Genomic DNA, 23,248 nt, shown 5'->3' with positions numbered 1-23,248 from the left:
AAAAAAGACGTAATGAATACGAAGCCGATAGTGTGACACCGAATGAAGTATTATCTTTCTGTTACAAAGTGTATCTAGGCATTGTTTTTATACAAATAGCGCTATACAAGTGTAGCTGAGGTCTATTCTTATAACAATTTATGCACGGAAGATTAATTTTGCAGCTTATTATTTGCACCGTCAACGCGGACACTTGGTTTGCTGTGTAGGGTTATTGTTTGGTAGAACTTTCATTATCAGAAGGGAAAAACATCGGTTAGTCAGATGAGCTATAATTTATAAACAATAACCCAAATATAATCGCATGTTTTAAAAAGAACACAATGATTCAATTCAGTATTCCGGTATATAACTAAGACTTATTTTTTGAATAGTCCATACTACTTGTTAATTTCTTTGATTGTTCCTAGTAACATAAATTTATTGAGACGGCAATACAATTTAATAGAAAGGAAGTTTTCAACTGGTATATGTATGGAAAATATGATTGACCATGAAACAAAGCAAAATCACTTACTGTGAACACACGGACACACCGTTCCTCTTTGTCGTTGTACCGTTACAGTACTTATAAGGCAGGATATAAAAATACGAAGGCAAAAACATTAACAAAATAAGTGCAATTTTTATTTCTTTGAAATAAAAATTACATTCAAATGAATACTTGTTTATATCTCTAACCCGTCGAAAAGATTATGTTCTCAACATTGAAACATAAGTGTTGTTGATTGTGTGCTTGAAATGGATTAATTCAACATATACACAGTACGGAGTTAAAGCAAAATGTGTTCTCTTCAACTGGAGGTGAATTTGTACTGCAGACTTGTTCGAAAATAAAAGTTTATTAGAATCGAATGGCTCAAATTCCGGATGGCTCGAACTTTTGTTGCCAGTCGCGACGAGTTCGAACCATCGGGTTTCGACTGTATTGTGCTTACTTACGTCGTTCATACAGCATCCGCCGCTATATTTGAGTTTGAAATCATCAGTTATAATTTGATCCATACAGCAACTCTGAAATACAATAGTATTTTCAAGAGAAACAATTGTGACCAAACAAATCAAGTACCTACATTATTTAACAAATCACTGTCTACTAAGATTACCTAGTCTGGAACACGAGGTGCTAGTACAGAACAACACCGAAGAACTGCATTAACCTCGATTTTTTATCTATAATCTATCTATAGTAAACATATTTATTGACACTTAATATAATATAATGGCAAACCAAAATCCCAGTAACATTTACCTTATAGAAACTATTGTTTAGCCAAAAAACTTGTCGTTCATGTAAGGCAGATCGTTATTCGAAAATATTATTTTTAATTTTCACCGCGAGTAACACATAAACATGACATTTACTTAGATGTTATGTAATGGCATTCACAAGAAGGGATTGATCTCATATGCATCTTTTTATTTATGAATAAGGTCTTTAAAGTTTGACTTTACACTCCACGACAAGGCATCCATTTATAACCATTTCAACGAACAGTCTAAGCAATACATTATGCTCTTAAAACGGGTTGAAAGGCAATCTACATCACAGAGGAAATTAATCATACATTCGCATCCATCTGAAATGATTACCATTTAATCGAAACAGAATTACAAGAGAATAGGAATTTAATGTTATTACAAGTTAAGTTCTTCTAGGTCACAATACTCCAAAATCCAGCATAAATATGAGAGTTTTAATTGTCATGAAATAATTTATGAATCGTGTGATATATTGTTTCATAACTTAAAAAAAAGGTATTGTCAATGTATCCCAGTTATACATTTGTATTTGATGATTGTCGTCAATAAATGTTAATTTCACGTACCTGAGATCTTTTGTCACACATCACATGACCGCGGCATTCGTTCAGTGTGCTGACCATGTCGCATGATCGACATTGGAGTTGGTAACTGGGTGGAGTCTGGGCGGCGACGCCTTGACAGCAATGACGGGGTATTATTTGTGTCGTGTTCTGAGAAAACTGGGCAAAATGCATATGCGTAAAGTGTTGTCCCAGATTAGCCTGTGCAGTCCGCACAGGCTAATCAGGGACGACACTTTCCGCTTTTTTACATTTTTTCGTTTAAATGAAGTCTCTTCTTAGCAAAAATCCAATACAGGCGGAAAGTGTCGTCCCTGATTAGCCTGTGCGGACTGCACAAGCTAATCTGGGACGACACTCCACGCTCATGCATTATGCCCAGTTTTCTTAGAACGCGACCCATTTATTATGATTTTCACATTTTACATACAATACCACAAATAAAGAAGTTCAACATCCGCAATAATCTAACTATATGTTTGAACCTATCGTGCATTATATGACATAATAAAATCAGCTATTTATTAAGCGGGAATATGTTTAATTAACATAGAAAAAGCTTTCCATAAAAATATCAGCAAAACAATTTACACATATTTAACAAGTCTAAGCTGATGTCATAAACGTGTTCAAAAACTCATTAAGTTGGTAAAGTTCATAAAAAACATTACCACATAAAAGTGAATTGCAGTCATTGGCGTCACTGCAGCACCTACAATAATCGGAACGCCTTCAGTAATCTAAGGGGTCAGTATGGCAAAAAATGAATGATCTTAAACATCACATTATCAATTTATTTATTATTATTATTATTTATTATCAATTTATTATAATTTTTTGAAATAAATTTGGGACGACCCTCCCTTTCCGCTTTTATGATATATTGTTCGTATAAAGATAGTCTCTTCTTCGCATAAATGCAGTTAAGGCGGAAAGTGTCTTCCCTGATTAGCATGTGCGGACTGCACAGTCTAATCTGGGACGACATTTAACGCACAATGTGTCATACATGTCATTGCTTGAATATAAAAACATTTTTTAATACCTGTATCACTAATATTTCGTTAATAAAACGCTGGTTATTGCAAAATAACGAGTGTTGTAATAATAGCGCATTAGATTATCATGCTCATTAGATGCTCTTAACCCATTTATGCCTAGTAGACTCTTCCATTCTTCTTAATTGGATCAATTTATTTCCAAAATTAGGGATGTCTAGTATATTTATTTCTATACTTAGAACATTTCTTACAGAAATTCCTTTAAGCAAACAGCGCAGACCATGATGAGACGCCGCATCATGCGGCGTCTCATCTGGGTCTACGCTGTTTGCCAAGGCCTTTTTTCTAGACGCTAGGCATACATGGCTAATAACGTCAACTGGAAGGCAGAATATTTTTTATTTAACTTTATTCTTGCCACGGTAGCTAGTTAAGACCACTTTAACAATTATATGTTTGTATGTTGATGCAAATAATTACCTATGTAGATATATACAATTAGGATAGCTATTTGTGACAGCAAAAAGGATTGCAAAATTGTAATCATTAGCCACATTAAATTGAAATGAACATAAAACGTAGGTCTATAGAATAAGTTGAGAGATGAAACAAATAGTTTTATCGGCACCACATATATTATTACGATGGTAATTTATGAGAAGACACGCATATTTACATAATCTTTTATTAAAATAATCTATTGAACCCATGTGCGTTCAATATGTGCAAATTGGACGGCGGTTGCGAGTTTTTTTTATGAAGAACGCTGATCGGATTATATAAAAACATATGCAAGTGAATGTTTGTCATTACCAATATACGGCTTAAGACATGAACACGCATAATACACATGTGATTACTTCCTTTTAAATCGCTGATTGCTGTTAATTTAAAATTACACCGAATGATATACTTCTTGTTTTGCAACAACGTTCCCTTCTTGTAATCACGGTGCCTATAGCACGTGACTTTTTAAGATCTCTGTTGGGAGAATAAAGCGCGACACAGTTTATATTTAAATGACGTCTTTTAAATATTTTACCACTGTGAAGGGATAAAGTGGAAAGCCCGCTAGTTCGTGAGACTTTTCTACAAAAAAGTATTTTTTCAGTAAAGTATAAGCGCGCGTTTGTAATATGAAGTCCCCACACTGATCCGACATGTTTCTAACCGTTCAAACGCGCGGTTGCACTTTACTGAACAAATACTTATTTGTTTAAAAAGATCATGATACCTATAGAAAACTCTTACGAACAAGCGGACTCTCCATTTTATCCCATTAAAAATGGTGAAATATTTAAAAAGAGATCCTTAAAAATGTTAACTGGGTCGCGCTTTATTCTCCCAACACAGATCCGAAAAAGTCACGTGGTATAGGCACAGTGGTTATGGTATCAAATGCCCTCTTACCTTGAACAAGCCAATACATCTGCTCGCTTGCCCATCGATGGAGTAATTTGTCCTCTGCATTGCTAGCACAATACAGAAATAAACAGCAAATTACTTATCACGACTTGTACAAACTAAAATGTGGCATTTATTACAACTGACTCAAATCGGTGAAGAGTGGGCATCCTGGAATTTGATTGCTCCAATGAGTTGGAAAACTAGTGTAACATAGTTCCTTATTAACACATAACGATACATAGACGATCAATATACTAAAAATAATAAAAATATGTTCTCAACCTTTTGGTTGGTTAAACAATCGACTTCTGCTGTAATCTTATGTATCGAATATGTTAAGCAAATAGATTATCAAAACTAATATTTTGAACGTATGATAAACACGTACATGTATATAAACACGTACATGTATATAAAATAAATTGAGGCGCGCTCAATGAACAGGGGGTTTAGTGCATGTGCGTAAAGTGTTGTCCCAGATTAGATTGTACAGGCCGAATAGGCGAATTAAGGACGACACTTTCCGCCTAAACTTGTCTTTTGCTAAGAAGAGACGTTCTGTAAGCCACGATTATAATAAAAACGGGAAGGCTTATCTGCGACGACACATTGAACTCCCTTTCACAGAGCACAGGTGGTTAGCGAAAACAGGGTGGATCGCTTTGAACAGCCATAACTTCATCAGTTGTGCAGCGCTTTTCACGATCTTGGTCTTATTCAACGCAGAATTGAATTTCATTTCACCCTGTTTTCGGGTGATTTTGAGTTGGATACCTTGTTATATATATATATATTTGATAGTGAATTTTTTTTCAGAAAAGTTGATTGTTCGTTATAATATGATTATTTATCATTTAAAATGATGTTTTCGCTAATTAATATCATAGCCACACGCTAACCACCTGTGTCACAGAGCACGATGCAAACTTAAAAAGCAAACTTACTTCCCGACTTCGGCACCCTCCCGAGTATAGTGTTGTCAATGATTCAATTATGATCTGGTCCATAAAACATTCCTGAAACATTCAATTACAACGTATTGCGCGCTGCTAAAGCTCAATATTTATTTTTATCAGCAATGCATAGAAATCTTATTGAAATAGACCAATTCGCAAGTTGAACCAGCCGTAGAGTCTAGGCGTGTGCTCGATCATCTGCAATTTAAAACAATTAAACAGGCAATTCACATTACACATAGCACAGTTATTTTATTTGAATGAAACTTGAATAAAATCGACATCGTAGTGAACAACCAGTTGCATCAGTAGGAGAAATATTATCAGCTCGGGACATATATTTATTTAGGGATGAGACAACTACCAAACAATGGACACATCAAAGAGTATATTGACCTCAATATACATGGTTGATACGAGGCGTGTTTAGAATCAACGTGTTAAATATTTATTACCCAAACATAATAATAAATACATATTGATTAACAATAAAAAAATGTTTATCAATATAGTTCATAAAAGCCTAAAAGCGTTTGTTCGACCTGAGTCCTATTGTCACAAAGGGCTAGTTCATCACAAAATCGCACTTCAGACACATAGGTGCAAACTCTGCATTGAAGTTGAAATAGTTCCGGAATGTAGTGGCTACCTGAAAAAAAGCTACCGTTATAATACGATGTTTCAAACAATCAGCACGGTACTTCTACACGGTAAAAATCACCATGTAAATTGAAATTGACGCATAGCTGTCGTCAGGGAAATTGTTTTGTTTGCTGTAAGTTTTCAAATAGCATCAACTTTCCAATGGTCTACTTACTGTTTGAGAGTCCACACAGAAGCGCATTGCATTCGTCTGAGGAATTGCAACATCTGACAAAATGGAGCATGCATACCTTAAATCACATGCATGTAGTTTGCATTAAATATAACACACATTAAAATGTTTGCGCCTTTTAGCTTATATAAGTTATATTTAAAATATTTGCTACGACGGACCTTTTGTGAGTATTAAGGGTTTATTTTAGCACATCGAATACGACGATTCAAACGTATTGGTTTACAAGTTTATGGTAATAGTTGTATATTTTATTAAAAAGACGCACAGCACATACATAATCATTGGTATTTACAGCAATAATACGATCAATATTATTATAAGAAAAAAATATTTGCAAAACCTCGTACCACCCAGCCATATAAATGGCTTACGAGTCACTAAGTTGACATGTTTTTGGTGTAGTCATGAAATCACACCAAAATAGTGCAGGAAAGATCACGATAATAAAAAGAGTTAAATTGTAAAAGGTATAAACATGGATAGTTTAGATGAATAACTTCTGTTAATTATTAACAAGCGGACTTACAATCATAGTATTGCAAGTTCATGTATAAATAACTAATAGTATTTACATAGGTAATATAATTTACATATTGATTTGTTTTAATTTATGTCGGATACATATAATGCTTCCGATCGTTTCATATAGCAATCTTGAATGAACAATGCAGATTTATAAATAAGTCTCTTATCCGTCAGCATGCATGCTAGCGTCTCGCTATATGGAATGTTTGTTATGTTTGGTTTAATATTTGATACACAGTTATAAAATGGTAATCATAAACAAAGGTAGAATGGACATTCAAATAAGAAATGGTGTGCTGTTTCGACCTGATTGGATTCTTATACAGAAGGCATAGTCTTTCTTCGATCTTTAAGTTTCTAAAGCGCCCGTATATGGTATTTGTTGGGATTTGTAATATGCCTAAATGTGTACTCACTGCGAGCATGGCGTTAAAGTCTCTCGCTTGACTACTGTATGGCACATCTGTCAATTAATAACATTTATGATTGGATGAACACTTATCTTGGTTATTATGAAGATTTGTTTGAATTATAGCCAACACACCGAGATTACCAAGAGAGAAAGTATTTGTCTTATCCCGTACTTTTAAATAAGTGCACACACAATACAATCTGACTTTGGAATAACAGTGTACGGGCCTTAGAATATAGTTCCATGCACTCAAGAATAGAGATATTAAAGAAATTTCCCCAAGTTTATTGTGGCTATAAAGCACACTGTTAAGTTACCTCTTTAGAGCGACAGCCTCCATGCAATTCCAACCGTAAATCAGTCGTTATAATCTCCTCCATGTAACACATCTATACAAAATTAAAAATAATAAGAAATAACATATGCCAATGTAGATGATAAAAATAAGACTACCATTTTCCCATATAAATTAATATATGCTGTATTCTTTTTATTAACCTCTTTTGCCATTTAATAATTTATCATAAAAATATATTACTTGAATCATGTTGCATTACTTATATTTGTCCTAATATAATTTAAATGTGGCGGTTTATGATTAACATATGATAAGTTATATTAACCATTTCCGCCATAAGAAGCTAAGTGAAAATGGCTTTTGCAGCCAGCATCAAACCAGAACAGCATGCAAGTTACTCGCATTCTGTTAAGTTTTATGATGTTTGCTGCTCATTAGTATCTAAGTGTTGGAAATGAAGCCTTTAAAGCTTGAATTTAGTAATAAAGGTATTTAAGTAAATGTAACTATCCATAGGACTCCAAATGCGTCTCAATACGTATCTAAGTGGTAAAGAGTTACGGGCAATAAACTAAGAACATATGGCCAAACAATCGATTTTGATTAATAAATGGGCTTCATAAACGCGTCCTTTCCGACGCTGGCAATGACGGTCGCTCGATACCTGTGTAGAATGGTCGCACAGAGCTAAACGATTGCATTCACTTATATTGCTCGCCTTGTCGCAAAGTCTGCACTTTAGCTGGTTAGGTGCCGGAATATCCGTATGGACTGTCGTGTAATAAAAACCAACATTTGAAAACAAGATACCCATATTTGACGAGTTTCTTATAAAATAAATGTATAAATATAAATGTTGCAATTTGTAGATGGTGTATTATACCAATTTACATGTCTTACTGAATGTGATGTAAATTGTTATTTGCGACAATATAGGAAAACCGCAAATGCTGAACAAATCATCACACACAGACCAATATAAAAATCCTATTGTTTGCACATATGCAAACGATTACACGTATATATATTAAGACATCGTTTGAATGGTTATTGCAACACAACAATTTACTCCATAAATTGATTGCAATATCATCCATTTGTAAATATTGCTTACCAGATCTGTTTCCATTAGAACATATGAGTTGATTGCAATAGTCAGCGTTGCTACAGCATCTGTAAGTTGTAAAAAATAAATAAGAAATATGCAACATATCTTACTAAGTTCTCAAGTGCACCGAAAACAAAAGCACACAAACACTTCTTTTATGTTGCTGGATTATCTCAGTAATACGACACAATATTATAACCTATACTTAAGTTTGTTTTTGAATATTTGAATTGGGCTTAAAATTATACAATTTGTTACGCAGGTAATCGAAATTGGGGTAATTATCGTGTTCGATTTGAAATGTAACTATTTGTCATAAGCGCATACTCGGAACATATCGAAAGCTCATCACGTTTCGTTGGCAGACTTTCAACTGCTTTGTGGCAGAACTGCAAAATAAGATTAGCGTTGCTGATTAAGCTTTTATCAAAACTAATAAGAACGAAAAAATTCTTATCTGCGTAAGTAATTCAATATATGTAAATATTTAATATTTGAAAGTCAGAAAATGACATGAATATACTGCATGGATGTGATTTTACTTCCGTTCAGCTGTTTTCGTCAGTTTCAATGCCAACATTATGTCATACAACATTATATTATTGTATGGATCTATATACAAATTGCGCGTTAAATTGAATTCTTGAAGGGGGTAGGGCATTTCTGCTCCCCTGACGCGGTTCGTACATCACAACCCTGATACTGATATAACCTATCTCGTGACACAAAATAGACACTCGACTGCCAGATGACGTCACAACCTCTTTCAGACAACAGCCGCCATTGATCTCGATGATATGCATTTCTGTCACACTTGTCTCCATACAGCAGCTCTGCGATGAAAAAAGTATATGGACTTGTGCTAAAACTAGCAAAGTGACTATAAAGAATTTAAACCTTGGCAAATTTGAACTATATGCATGTGCGTTAAGAGTCGGTTCAGATTAGTCTGTGCAGTCCGCACGTGCTACACCTGGACGTCAGTTTCCGTTTAAATGGAATTGTGCGTTTAAGAAATTCTCTTCTTAGCGAAAAGTCCAGTTTAGGCGGAAAGTGACGTCTTTGAATAGCGTGTACGAAATACGCCATCTGGAGCGACACTTCACGAACATGCAGTTAGCCCAGTTTTTTTTTCAACAACGAGGCTATACTTACATAAAATATATTTAAACACGCAAACTAACACTCCTGAACACACACATGTTAACACAAGTGGTTCGTAAAATGGTAATAATAAAACTAAATCGGTACAATACTAGAACGTGTGGTTTTAATTGATGAATCGGAAGTCGAAGTATACATATACAAACATATACCTGTGTTCTATTGTCGCAGGTTATTTCGTGTCGACAGGCAGAAATGTCTGTGGCATGCTTACAAGACATGCATTTCAGCTGGAAATCATGTGGGACTTGTTTTTCTGCACCTGTGGAAACGATTTAATGTTACGGATAAAGTTACCACATAATAAACAAATGTTAAACACGTTCTCATCTATGAAACTATTTGTTGATTCGGGCATGCAACTAAAGCAAAAAAAGGAAGTGGCAATACATCATAACAGATAAAGTCAAGGTTCGCTTCTTAGAAATGTCACTGAGAAAATCGTTAAAACCATCAATTACTTTTAATAGATGTTAGGAAATCTAGATACTAAAATAACATGCTTTAATGTATATTATCAGTGTGTGCATTGTTTCTAAAAACTAAACGATTCTATGTATGTAACCAACCAAGGTTTAGAATGCTTGTTTAACGTACCACATAATCTCGCATTGCAATCGTGTGTCGTACTGCAACATCTTAAATTAATCAATAATTTACATATCAATACCTAACAAGCAATCTGAAATACACGTATAGTTTAATTAAATAATTTATTCTTTAATACTTTAATGGCAGCCATTGTTTAACTATTGCTGTGCGTTTTTTATATAGATTGGTAACATGTCCAACCTATTTCTACACGGGATATATGTGAACATAGTTTAGGATCGGGGCTTATATCAAGCATGAAAGAACATTCGTTTGAGCATGTTCAAAATAATGGCATAGGAGTAGAAGAATCGTTATATACTGACTGTGCATTTATAATCGGCTAGTCTAATTTGAATTGGGCTTAAAATTATACAATTTGTTACGCAGGTAATCGAAATTGTGGTAATTATCGTGTTCGATTTGAAATGGTGCTATTTGTCATAAGCGCATACTCAGAACATATTGATAGCTCATCACGTTTCGTTGGCAGACTTTCAACGGCTTTGTGGCAGAACTGCAAAATAAAATTAGAGTTGCTAATTAAGCTTTCATCAAAATAACTAAGAACGAACACGCAAAGCTCTGGTCCCTTCTTCCAAACTGACTGGCCATATACCCATTACATTACTATTGACATAAAATAATCGTATAAGATGAAATACTACTTATACTCCTACTACTTATTACATATTATAATATCAACACTAATATCATTTTATAATAATAATAATAATAATAAAAATAAAATAAAAAATAAATAAATAATAATAAAATAAAAAAATATAAAATAATAATAATAATAATAATATTGTTATTAAAAATTATATTGTTATTATTAGTATTATTATTATAATTATTATTATAATTATTATTATTATTGCTACTTATATTATAATTATAACAATAAAAATAATTATTATTATTTTTAAAAGTTATAATAGTAATATGCCACAATTTCAAAAAAGTGTTTGCATATTGCTTAGCACAGTCACGACCGTTGGTCGGTTGGTCGGTCGTTAGTTAGGTCGTCAGGTGCCGATGCCATTTCAGCGCTATAAATGGAAACCATTTTTGCAAACGATCATGCATTTGTTTCTTTCGTGTAAAAATGTCAATATTAAGAAATGAGAGAATGTCCGAAATTTTAGAAACATCATTAAAATGTAATGCATCGACGTCCATACAAAGTTATGTTTTCTTTTACTTGCAGAATTACATCGATCAAATACATTGTTTAGGGCTCCCGCTGGCAATAGAATTATTGTAGCCAACATTTGAGCCAAACATCATTATTTGTAGCCATTCTATAGAAACTGTCGCCGATTTTTAGTTAAGCATTCGGGACCGCCTGTAAATCTATGGGTGTACAAAAACAAAAACTACAAAAAGATGCTTTAATACGTGTCTTACTATAAAAATCATGAGCATAACACAAAATCAACAGTTTACAACAAAACTTTTATAGATATGCATACATAATAAACCAAGCACATATTCACATTGTTCATAAAATAATCAAATTTGCATATAAATATAAATAACTTGAGCAAATGATATCCTGAACAAACATTTCAGCAGATGGCCATAATCCGCCTTGACGTCAATCCAGCCCGAATTTCGAGAACACTTTTTAAATCAAACTTTTCTATGGGTGTGCTGTTTATCGACAAAATCATCATTTTTCCTAGTTTTCAATTTTAATAGAATTTCTGAGAGACTCTCACAGTCAGCCGTTGCCACAGGAGCTAACGGTAATCTGCAGGCTAATGCAGCACTTCCTGGAGAGGTTTCTGTGTTTCTAATGGCTAAATTGCAGGCAGTAGTAAAATCCTTAGTAGACTTGTTACAAATGAAAAAACTTGCCCTGCAGAATATTGAAATAGTTTTTAAAATTCCCGTTTTCTTCCCTCATGGCCGAAACAGTGAAAAAGTCAAACAGTGTGTTGATTTCATTGTCAAGCTACTGGTCCTTAATTTGAGTAATAAAATGTATTAGGGCAGTCAAAATGGCTGAATCATCATTGTCAGAGAATCTCTAATTCTCAAACAGACACTCCCGGCCTCTTGTTTATGATTAACTCAGTGATGGTTGTGTGTTCTTGAAATTCGAATGTACAAGGCCATCTTTAACAATTTGAGCTCAGATGGGGCTTGAGTAAAGAATTTTGAAAGTTTGTCACCTGAGCTACCATCGTTCATTGCTGCCAACGGCTCGTAGGTGGCTGTGAGAAGTGGATGTATTTCTGAAAAGTTATGTCTTGGTTGTAAATGGATTTGCCAAAGATTCTAAACAGTGTGCCACAAAGTGAGATACTTACAAGAATTTGAAGGTTGTTATGGGTTTGTGCAGAGAAAGCGCTTCGCCAGTAATTTCCTCGAAAAAACACGACACCAAACTTTTATAATTCTCAATAATGGCATCCACAGACCCTTCATGACTAAGCCATCTAGTATGAAACATTTCTTTGAATGTTTTTGTTCCCACATTTAGTACCATCTGAATTTGCGTAAGAGTGAACATGTTTTGGGGAGATTTTATAAAGTATTCATAAACAGAATTCAGAATGTCTTTGAATTTCACCACAAATGGAATTGTATCAGCTGCCCCAGCAAAATGCACGGCCAACCGATGTGCTAGGAAGTATGTTGCCAGCACTCCTGGTAATGCACGCTCCAGACGTGTGACTACTGACTACCCCAGAATTTCGCCGCACTATTCCAAATCTCCGCCCCGTGCTCACCCCTCATACATTTTTAATGTCAACATCCTTTCGAACAAGCACATTTACAACATTCTCTCTGCATTAGCCTTTTGCAGTTCCGCCACACCTAAGAAATAAGTATGTGGCAAAGCCATGTCAAACTCATTAGTCTCAAAAGTCTCACATATGTGACTAAATGCTGCTTCACTAAAATGTCAGTACTCTCATCAGGCATAACCCTGTACGTGCATGATGTCTTTATCTTCTGAAGAAGAACGTCTGCATTGCAGTTTTGAAGTTCCGACACACTGTAGCTGTGTTCATATGAAGTTTGGCTGTCAACGCGAAGGTCATTGAAATTGGTTGCTACCTGAAAATATATAAATATAAATTTACAATCTGAACATGTAAATTATGATCTCATAATATTGTTTGCTAAATTTTGTTAGCAAACTTCAAACTTTAATTATATGTAATATTTTAAACGATTTGGTTTAATTTACTTATCATTACCTGCAAGATATACAATATGTTAAGGTCTGGAACCAGTGATGATGCGAGCGTATTTTGTGCAGCAAAGTAGACATAAGTCATGGCCGAAACTACAACAGCTTCACTTTTTGATATTGCTGCAGCCTGCGCATTTGACAATAATGTTTCCAGACTAGAAGCGTGTGAGGACTCTTTGTAATCTCTGACATAAGCAAAATCAAATATGCTAAATTTCAAAGAAAAATTGACTTGCATATATTATGAACATACCACAATGTTATTGATACTTTAAATATATCTTAATGTTGATAATAATATAACAAGTATTCATGTATGATAATTTTAATATTGAATGTCGTTATTATTACCTTTTGATTGTTCATGTTTTGAAATGTTGTCTTTTCTCAGAATGCTACACTCACATGTAAATGAATTTGATTTTTGAATCTTTATGCATATTTGGCAATACATCTATCTTTTTCGACGTTGCAGTGTAATCTAACAACTTGAATTCCGAAAGCCAAACATCTTTGAATGATCTTTTGTCAGATTTGATATTCCATAGCTTCGTCAGAGTCCAAAGGACGCTTATTGCCTAAGGTCGATATAATGGCAGACGCAATCTCCGACACTTGAAATGATAAGGGTTTTATACCCGTTCATCTATCGGCTTTCACAATTGTAACACATTTAGCCTTTAACCATTACAAACAGAAGAGCAACCAACTTTTCAAAATTAAAATCAATTATCAACTTCTTTACTTACGTTGATTGTGTGGACAAGTTGATAATGCGCTATCTGCTTTTACTCATATTGATTGGAATCGGCAGCAGAATATAATCAGATTGAATAGTTTATTTAAGCCGGTAAGATGTACGGTTACACCATCGTTTTGATTGCACCCCAGCCGTTTTCCTTTGCCTCGATGCCGGGTTCTGACCGGTGTTGATGCAGACTGCGTGTCAATAACACGGTGATGTTTTGCAGCACAGTCTACGGTTTAAGAGTTTACTATCTGGTACGGCACTCGAGAGGAAAAAAATCGTTCGCCGAGCCGTTTGCTTGTGAATTTCACACCGTTAATATAATTGACGTTTTATTGTATGTTTGGATGATTTGAAAATCATTTGAAATGTTTGCATTTATTTTACAGAAAGCATACATGTTAACCACAGTGTACTAAGATAAGCATTGCAAGACTGAATTCTGAACATGCACTATTTTAACTTCAGCTTAACTAAAATATGCTATATACTATGAATTCGATTTTTTGTTCTCGCATTTGTGTCTTCCACAAATTTAACTATGACGCAATAGCTTGGAGACCAAGGCATAATGTCTTCTAACTTAGAAAATTCAAATAGGCAGCAGTTTACAAAACACTGATTTGAAAAGTTATCGTTTACTCAAATTAATGTTCCGAAAATCATACAACACAACAACAAACCATTTTATTGGTTTCTGAGACGATCATTTTAACCTCTTTAAGCTATGCGTGAAACAATTTTATATAACCGTGCACATGCCTTTTAACCATTATAAAGCAAAATAAACGGTCGATTTACATCCTGCATTTATCTTCCAGTTGTTTATGATATGATCATCAAACAGTTGTATATGATTATTATTATATTCGTAACATATGTGTAATGTTGTTACTATTATTGATATAATAATAATACGTTATTACGTCACGTGTTTATGGTGTTACATCAATTTTCACACTTACATCCCTTGAACGACATCCGGCGGAGAAAATGATTTGCAAAGCCTCGTTTATGATCTCGTCCGTAAAACATTCCTGTAAGATAAAACATTTAAAAATATCGAAATCCCAAATGGCATAACCGCAATATTTAACAAAATCTAACGATAACTTAAAAACAAGACTTGAATAGTGAATTTATTAATAGATACATGAAGTTCGAATAGTAAAACTCAAACTGGTAAAGAAAAAATAAATGAATTGCGTGTTTGGTGGTGAAGGTTTACAGCAATAAATCAAATATTGCTCTAAATACCATAAGAAGTTCATAGCTTGTATTGAAACATTTAAAAAAAAATTTGTCAAACATATTTGCACATTTAGCGATAGCATTTGTCAACACAAAATGAGACTATGCGAACACTTACATGCGAATGGTGTGTTAAATTACTTTTTAAAATGTAAATGATTTATAAAATGATAATGAAGATGATTAACTGCACTTTAATTTATATAAGAACAATTCAAGCTTGTATTGTTCATTTTCTGAACTTTCTGACTCAGTCAAATAAAGTTTGTCCCTGATTTTTAGGGCATTTTTCGACCCTCAATTTTTTTCTTTTTCGGGTAGTCATTACATATCATTAAACTGGTTAACATCATAATATTGTGTTCACATTTCCTTTTCAAAATAATCAAAGTACCTAATAAACGAGTAAACATGATAATATTGTGTTCGTATTTTTTTTTAAATACACATGTACAACAACGTGTAATTCAATCGTTAGATATATTGCTTTTTAAAAGTCAACGACAAGCACCGCTGATCACTTTATATTAGAACAATCATATCCGAACTACTCATCAAGCCCGAACTACTCATCATGTCGGAACTACTCATCATGAAAATTAAAGCACACATTGTGTAAACGATATAGACTACGCTATACAACATGTACAATCAAGGCATGTATAAACAACACTTGTTAAAATAATTCAAATAAATACCACTTGCCTGTGTTATGTTGTCGCATATGACCTGACCTAAGCACATAGTCATGTCAAAAGCGTTGTTGCACTTTCGACACTGAAGCTGATCCTCCGATGGAATAACGAGGGCTACAAATATGTCAGTAAAGAACATACAGGAATATTTGCGTGCGCCCATTATGTACGAATAATGTTAGTGTTAGAACGCATACATTATTTATGTATTGGTATTGATGTGTTTCATTTATATGCCGCTTTAACAAAACGCGATGTATTTAATTGAACACCTACGGCTGGCGGGCCGCGTCTTTAATACGCTCAGTTTTCCGGTCTAATTTCAGTATCCATGTATATTACAAAAAACCCAAAGTCTAATCATCACGATGTGTGTGGGCACTATATATCCGCTAGGTTTTGTGAACACATAGATAGCTTAAAAAACTTTAAAATCATATGGCCCTTGAGGTTTGAAAAATGTGCAAATTTACCTTGTCCGCCCTTTGTCTCAAATAGTTAAAATCGCATCATCAACATTGATGTCAATTTAAAGCATTAAAGGGGCATTTTCAAAGATTTTGGCATGTATTGAAGTTTGTCATTAAATGTTGTATGTTGATAAATGTAAACATCAGATCTAAAAAGCTCCAGTAAAAAATCAAGAATAAAATTAAAAAAGCGACGAAAGTTACACTGAACAGGGCTCGAACCGCTGACCCCTTGAGTCCTGGAGTAAAAGTCTACCACTAAGACCACTCGGCCATCCGTGCTCAAACAATTAAGGATGTATTTTATACTTTATATAAGTGATCCTCGTAGTTTCAAAAAATATAACGACAACAACAGAACTCTCCAAATTATTTAATCGTTTCGCGTTAAAACGCTTTATAATTTTCAGGTTTATAAATCGTCAAAAGATGCATATAATGGCTATTTTAGAGCCTGGTAAATGCTCTGTATTGCTGTATCCTCGCAAATATCATAACTACAATGAAAATGTGCGAATCTGAAGCAACTTTTTATAATTTTGTCATTTTACCAAACCGTGAAAAGGCCCCTTTAATTGAACTCCAGTAATGTTATCAGTAGATTTATTTGTGTTAAGTTGACACTCTTTGAAGCGATGACTACGGTCAACATATCCTTGTACAAATATGTCAATCATACACACTCATCGGACATTTGTACTTACTTAATCAGACCAAAAATTTGCTTTAAATAAGTGACCAATTATTCCATCACTATCCTGCACAATTAAACAATTATGGATCAGATCATTGTAAAGTTGGTTCATATTTTCTCCTAATGCTTAATCCATGCAATTGCATTCAACATTTATAATAATCCTTATTATACAAACCCTATTAACAATTGAATGTTTATCTTGATTAACTAGTATCTTAATTGACTTTACAAATAAACAATACACGATACTGTTTGCGTATGCCAGCTGTTGACGACTAAGGAAATCAAACAGAAATGATGTTTGCGTGCAGTTGATGTGGGATTCACTGATATTGTTTTATATTCGCAATGTATGAGTTTGAGGGTATTTGACCTAAATGAAAATAGAGAAACGTGTCAAGATTTTATCGAAAAACGCCTGACGCCTGTACTAGTGTATAATGCCTATACATTTTGTTTAGTTTTTAATGTTATAAGCTCTTCACCAGTAAAAACATAATAACAAAACTGTTAAATTGCACACTTCTATCAGCATGAAAAACATGCGGATATAGATAATACTAATATAATTGATTTGGTTTTGTGTTGGTGAGTTCCGTTCACTCTTTATAAAGGATGTACACAAACAAAGATTAACTCTATAGACTGTCACGAACAAACATTGTGTTGGCTTGATAAAAGATCTAAATATGTTCTCATGCGGATAATATCGCTAATTGCAGTACGTTCTACATAAGCAACCGTATATACAGATATATTAATGTTTTCATTAACTAAGTACAAGCACATTATAAAAACATAGCTGTTAAAACATACGTACCGATTGATAAGCCAACACTTGCCCAGCAGACTAGATTATCTGCAACAGCATATTAAACAAGGCATAACATGATTGACCAATGGGTAATGTACCACATTCTAAACGACTTTGACATTATAACTTTTTTATTTAAGATTGGGCTCGATCTCGTTCATCAAATGGTTGGCACAACGCAAGACAAATAAACACTAACGAACAAACGAACATTTGAAAAAGTTTGGTCATAACAAGTCTAACAATTAATTATTTTGATGGTATATCCGGAGAAATTGTAGTACGAACAATTAATCTATGTCAACACGAAAGTGAAGCTCGAACAATTAATCTAGCGCAATACTTTATCAAGCTTTACACTTTATCTAGCTCAACTCTTTTATCGGCGTAGCCAGCTGTCTAATACACGATTTGAAACGATGCATATTTGGAGAGGGAATATTTGCTACCGAAGTATTGTGCAAATGTTTTTACTACACGTTTTCAAAACAAAGGTTTAATGTAAATCGGTAGCTGATGGCGATTTAAGCCCGTATAGCTGCTTAAAAATATAGTTAAAACAATAAACGACGAGAACTGAACATTTATGAACATTAGTTTCAAGAGTATGCTGTGATTATATTTGTGTAAATAAAAGCAAGAAATTTCAATTTTTAATTTAGCCCACAAAACATAACACTCTCTTAATGCAAATAATCACTGCTCAAAACACAGAAACGTTATATGCGCGTCAAATCATGGTGTAAGTGATTCATTTATATGCTTAGAATTCTGCTATTTTCAAATAAATAGGTAAAATACCATTTACATCAAATTGCATCGAATTTATATTTCGATGAATCATTTCCAACACCTAAAAAATGACAGTTTTCTTCTTAAAATAGCACAAGATTGTAATCACTTAGAAAGAATCCTTAAGCAAAGACATTATTTGAATTGATGGTTCAATTGTGTTCTTGTTTTACGACTTCACCAAGAAGATGTTTTTAGTCCACCGGTAATTTTCACCGGAGAGAACAATATTTCAAATCAGCGCCAGTCTGTCCCCCTGTCTATATGTCCAGTCTGTCCGTCCAAATTTGAATACATCACATGTTTGAAACGTCTTGCTAATTGTTGTAGTAAAGGTAGAACGAAAGTGCCATTAGTAAGTATAACATTAAATGCCGGTTGTCTTTTTGAAATACAGTTCTTGTTTATATTACACAGTGGAACTTGAAGCCAAGATACCAGACACTGAATAAGACTATTCTTAAATACTTTACTGAGAGAATCAATGCTTAAACACTATAAAAGTTTTAACTGCCCAACTGTAAAGTTGAGACTAAACTTTTATTATGAAATTTTACTAATATGTATAAACGATTTTAATGTGAATGTAATATGTTCTAAAGCGCAAACATAAACATAATTATGAACACTCAAAGTACAAAACAAAACAATATATATCATAAATTGATAACGGTACCATAAGAAAATATTGTGTACTTCAAAGAAATCAACAACGAAATAGTAACTATACGCACTATACCGATACCGACACGTTTTTTCGTATCTAATGGCATATACTGAGTCGTATAAATCTGTCTATTACGGAGCGTATTTCTAATATTGTTTTCGTCTGTGTCTTCAATGGATGAATAATTGCCTATTCAACCTATACATTATGTAATCGCATAAAACATTCATTTAGTTGATACTATTATTCCATTTCTTCTGAAATTTATTGTATTGTATTATTCTTAGGACCAGGACAACCGGACATAAACGGACATAAACCGGATACGTACAGGAGTTGTAACGCACGAGTTCCGAACAAACCGTAAACTAACGTATAAAGACCGCACATCAAACGGAGATCTCTGTCCGTTTTATCCGGTGAAAATTTTTGAACATGCTCAAAACTTCCCAATGGACGTAATGGATGTCACCGAAAAATTGATTCAAACGTACTGATAATGACTGTCTCAATGTATAGAGTGATCATGTGACTGCCAGTAATACTGATACGAACACTATCATGAACATTTTGAAATTATTAATATTCAATTTATGCAAACATGTGTTATATGTCTGAATTAAAAAATAATGTACATTAAGGCATAATTAAGAAATGCATTCACCATTGTTTTGGAAGTACACTTTGCATTACGTCAATGTAAAAACTACATGCGCTATTTTGATCATGTAATATAATTTCATCGAGGGGCAAAAAGGCATTCTAAATCATATTCATTCGATACAGACGGGCACGCAAATATACACATTAAAAATGCAGCAACGTTTACTTACATGCAAACATGTCTCACGTCTCTGGTAGAGAAGAAGGTTAATTACATATATGTTGCCATATCGCTAACACAATTTCAGTTCTTAATTGAACACTTTCGTGTCTAGTAGAGACAATGATTGCTTCGGTCATGTACGGGAACGAGGTCTATAAGTCGACTGATTTTTGCAAGTAGATAAAGATAGCTCGAATCTATTTACATATTTAATTAACGGAGTTTAAGGAAGGTATAATGTACCTGCCCGTTGCTACGTTTAAGTGAATCTTATAACCTAAACAAGTAAAGTTATTTGAAAATAAGTATATAATATTACTTTTATGTCTTTGTGTTTATGAATTTACCAGATGATTTGAAGAGAGATTTACACGACGAGTCTTGTCAGTTATTATTTATGACAATATGTATCCAGAAATATTGTATTTTAGTTTGTTTTAAAAAGAAAATAAAAATTAATGAACGTCCAATGCTTATAACTAACAAAGGTATTAACAAACACGCATTACATTAATTGAAGATGCTCCGTAATGTCGAATTTATTTGCGATTTTTTACCGGATCCGTCCATCCTCTTAATGCTTACTTATTCATACAAAACTTGTGAAACAAGACACCTTTCTATTTGCCTCGCATTAAATTTAGTAAGCATACTAAATATCAATAAATGAAATGAAAACTAAAATGGCTGCTGTGATGGTAAGTGTAGATGATGAATCCGATTCGACTCGTTAGATATTGTTGTTATTAGACTACAAACCATGCTTTAAGCCACATAGACTACAAACCATGCTTTAAGCCACATAGACTACAAACCATGCTTTAAGCCACATAGACTACAAACCATGCTTTAAGCCACATAGACTACAAACCATGCTTTAAGCCACGTAGACTACAAACCATGCTTTAAGCCACATAAATACTCAAATCAAAGAATATTTCGTAAATTTTTCGTTTCTTTTGTCGTAATGTTAACCAATAAACAAGTATTGTTCCGTATAGCAATAACCAAAATTACAACACTAGAAGTGGTAAGGTAACTTAGATTTAACGAGATAGAAAATGCTCGTTTTTATTTGTTGACATAATATAATTCCATGTGAATATTCCGCACATATTTCCGAACATTTACGAACAAATGCGAGATTGGCTTTGGGCAAAATGTGAGTTTGATGCATTAAATAAGCATTTTCAAAATTAATCTATAAAATTGAGTTTGTGTTTCCAATTTTGATAAGAATGATATTACTGTGAAACCATTTATTTTCGACAGCACAAAATTTCGTCATTTTTATAAAAATGACGATTTCGTCAGCACTTAAATTCGCCGATTTCTGATTTTGAATTTTAAAAAAATGCGTCAGTCAATATCCAATTTGTGTGTAATACATATTCGCGATCAATCGCAGTTGCGAAAAATCGCGGGAACACACTTGAGAATCACTGCAGGAGGTGGGGCCTGTTTGTCACATGCCAATTAACTAGTCTTTTGTTATCAAGGGACAGTAATGGACCCTCTTAATGTATGCCATTCACACGTTCATTGTTATGATTAGCGGACAAGTGGGATTGAATAACCGTTAACGAGTGTTTGTTACAACGAAGCCATTTGCCAATTAGTCTTATTATTTTATTATAATTGCCATACTGATAACAATCGTACATTTATCGGCACCAAACTAGTCACTTTTGTTTATTTTCTTGGGTATGTGTTCTAGTTGGTATGATTTTTATTAAAATGCTGTCAATTACGTTTAAAAACTGTTTGTGTTACACGAAAGAGGTTCCAGATTGTTAAGTGTTTTTTTTTTGAATAAAATGCTTTTTTATTCTGATATCAACATTAAAATTATAAACTCTATGTGTGTGTTTGTTCTTAAAAAGTAAACTACCGGTATATAAATCAATAATGTCAATAATTTAAAAATAAATAAATTGATACATATAAAATAGTAATAAGTGTGGCTAAACGCAAACAATAAAAAAACAAACAGCAATTAAAATATTCTTTATTAATTTGTGATGAATACGCATGTTGATCACTTCTTCTTCTTCTTCTTCTTCTTTGCGTTCGCGCTACACAATCATGCCAGTTTCTGCAATGAATGTTGTAGTCCGTCTTAGATCTTCCAGACCTCCATACAGTTTTCTGTTGAGGGTTGTGTCTTCGGACCACTCCGCAGCTCGCTCCTGATCGTGTCTTTTGCATCTTTGAAGAACATGTTCAGCAGTTTGTTCCTCTTCTCCACATGGACAGAGTGGTGAGGGTACCAGCTTGTATTATCTGTACAAGTGGGCATTCAGTCTGTTGTGTCCTGAGCGTAGTCGAACCATCACTACTTGTTCTGCTCTGTTAAGCAGGTGATAAGCATCTTGCTCTTGCTGGGGCCTGGTGATTGCCTTTATGATGCTGACTTTCTCTCTGTATGTAACCTGGGTATTTGGTTGCTCTGTTTTTGCTCCCTGTTTAGCTAGTTGGTCAGCCTCCTCGTTTTCTGACACTCCACAGTGGGCAGGTATCCACTGGAGTGCTATGTTGAGGTTATTGCTGAGTCTTGTCATAAGTTTTGCTAGTTTTGGGGAGGTGTTGTTTGTCAGAGCTTCAAGGACTGATCTTGCATCTGTGAGGAATACTACTGAAGTGGTATTTTCAGGTGAGTTCTCAATCATAGAGGCTGCCTTCATGAGTGCTTCTGTCTCAGCTTTGTAATTGCTGCACCTCTTTCCTGTGGCCATGAAGTGTGTTTCATTTCTGCCTGATGGATATCTGATGAGGATCCCAGCTCCTCCGTCTTCAACGGCTCAAGTAGCTGATCCGTCTGTGTATACATGTGTCCACAGATCTGATGGGAAATCCTCGTTTATCATGGCTAAGGTATGACTTCTTTTCAGGATTTCATTTTGTGCTTCTGAATCAATTAGGGGGACAGTAAGTCTGATTTGTACTTT

General features: G+C 34.0%; 2 protein-coding genes across 4 annotated transcripts in view; both read right to left on the bottom strand.

Moving 5' to 3' along the window:
* LOC127838605 (cysteine-rich, acidic integral membrane protein-like) overlaps positions 1–20,452 on the bottom strand; it is a 28,957-nt gene extending 8,505 nt beyond the window's left edge. The window contains exons 1-21 of one of the 3 annotated variants that reach the window (XM_052366435.1): positions 20,308–20,452; positions 18,022–18,060; positions 16,045–16,148; positions 15,054–15,125; positions 10,582–10,643; positions 10,133–10,173; positions 9,688–9,797; positions 9,133–9,204; positions 8,699–8,760; positions 8,378–8,436; positions 7,928–8,034; positions 7,283–7,354; positions 6,970–7,016; positions 6,008–6,060; positions 5,733–5,839; positions 5,179–5,250; positions 4,238–4,299; positions 2,498–2,538; positions 1,830–1,939; positions 943–1,014; positions 518–567 (exon numbers count right to left, since the gene is read on the bottom strand). In XM_052366435.1, the coding sequence (XP_052222395.1) occupies positions 518–567; positions 943–1,014; positions 1,830–1,939; positions 2,498–2,538; positions 4,238–4,299; positions 5,179–5,250; positions 5,733–5,839; positions 6,008–6,060; positions 6,970–7,016; positions 7,283–7,354; positions 7,928–8,034; positions 8,378–8,436; positions 8,699–8,760; positions 9,133–9,204; positions 9,688–9,797; positions 10,133–10,173; positions 10,582–10,643; positions 15,054–15,125; positions 16,045–16,148; positions 18,022–18,060; positions 20,308–20,317 (1,424 nt within the window). In that variant the 5' untranslated portion in view covers positions 20,318–20,452. Of the gene's footprint in view, positions 1–517; positions 568–942; positions 1,015–1,829; positions 1,940–2,497; positions 2,539–4,237; positions 4,300–5,178; positions 5,251–5,732; positions 5,840–6,007; positions 6,061–6,969; positions 7,017–7,282; positions 7,355–7,927; positions 8,035–8,377; positions 8,437–8,698; positions 8,761–9,132; positions 9,205–9,687; positions 9,798–10,132; positions 10,174–10,581; positions 10,644–15,053; positions 15,126–16,044; positions 16,149–18,021; positions 18,061–19,805; positions 19,935–20,307 lie in introns of those variants that run through there. The other 2 variants (XM_052366436.1, XM_052366437.1) reach the window with 2 other exon arrangements.
* A 2,127-nt stretch (positions 20,453–22,579) lies between these two features.
* On the bottom strand, positions 22,580–23,035 carry LOC127839599 (uncharacterized). Its single transcript, XM_052367988.1, has one exon. It carries the CDS (start codon positions 23,033–23,035, stop codon positions 22,580–22,582), a length of 456 nt encoding a protein of 151 aa, XP_052223948.1.
* Positions 23,036–23,248: the final 213 nt, after the last annotated feature.

The sequence above is a fragment of the Dreissena polymorpha genome, chromosome 7, assembly GCF_020536995.1.
Source record: "Dreissena polymorpha isolate Duluth1 chromosome 7, UMN_Dpol_1.0, whole genome shotgun sequence".
NCBI lineage: Eukaryota > Metazoa > Mollusca > Bivalvia > Myida > Dreissenidae > Dreissena > Dreissena polymorpha.
The sequence above is the reverse complement of the archived record's forward strand: the minus strand, read 5'-3'. Positions and strand labels throughout refer to the sequence as shown.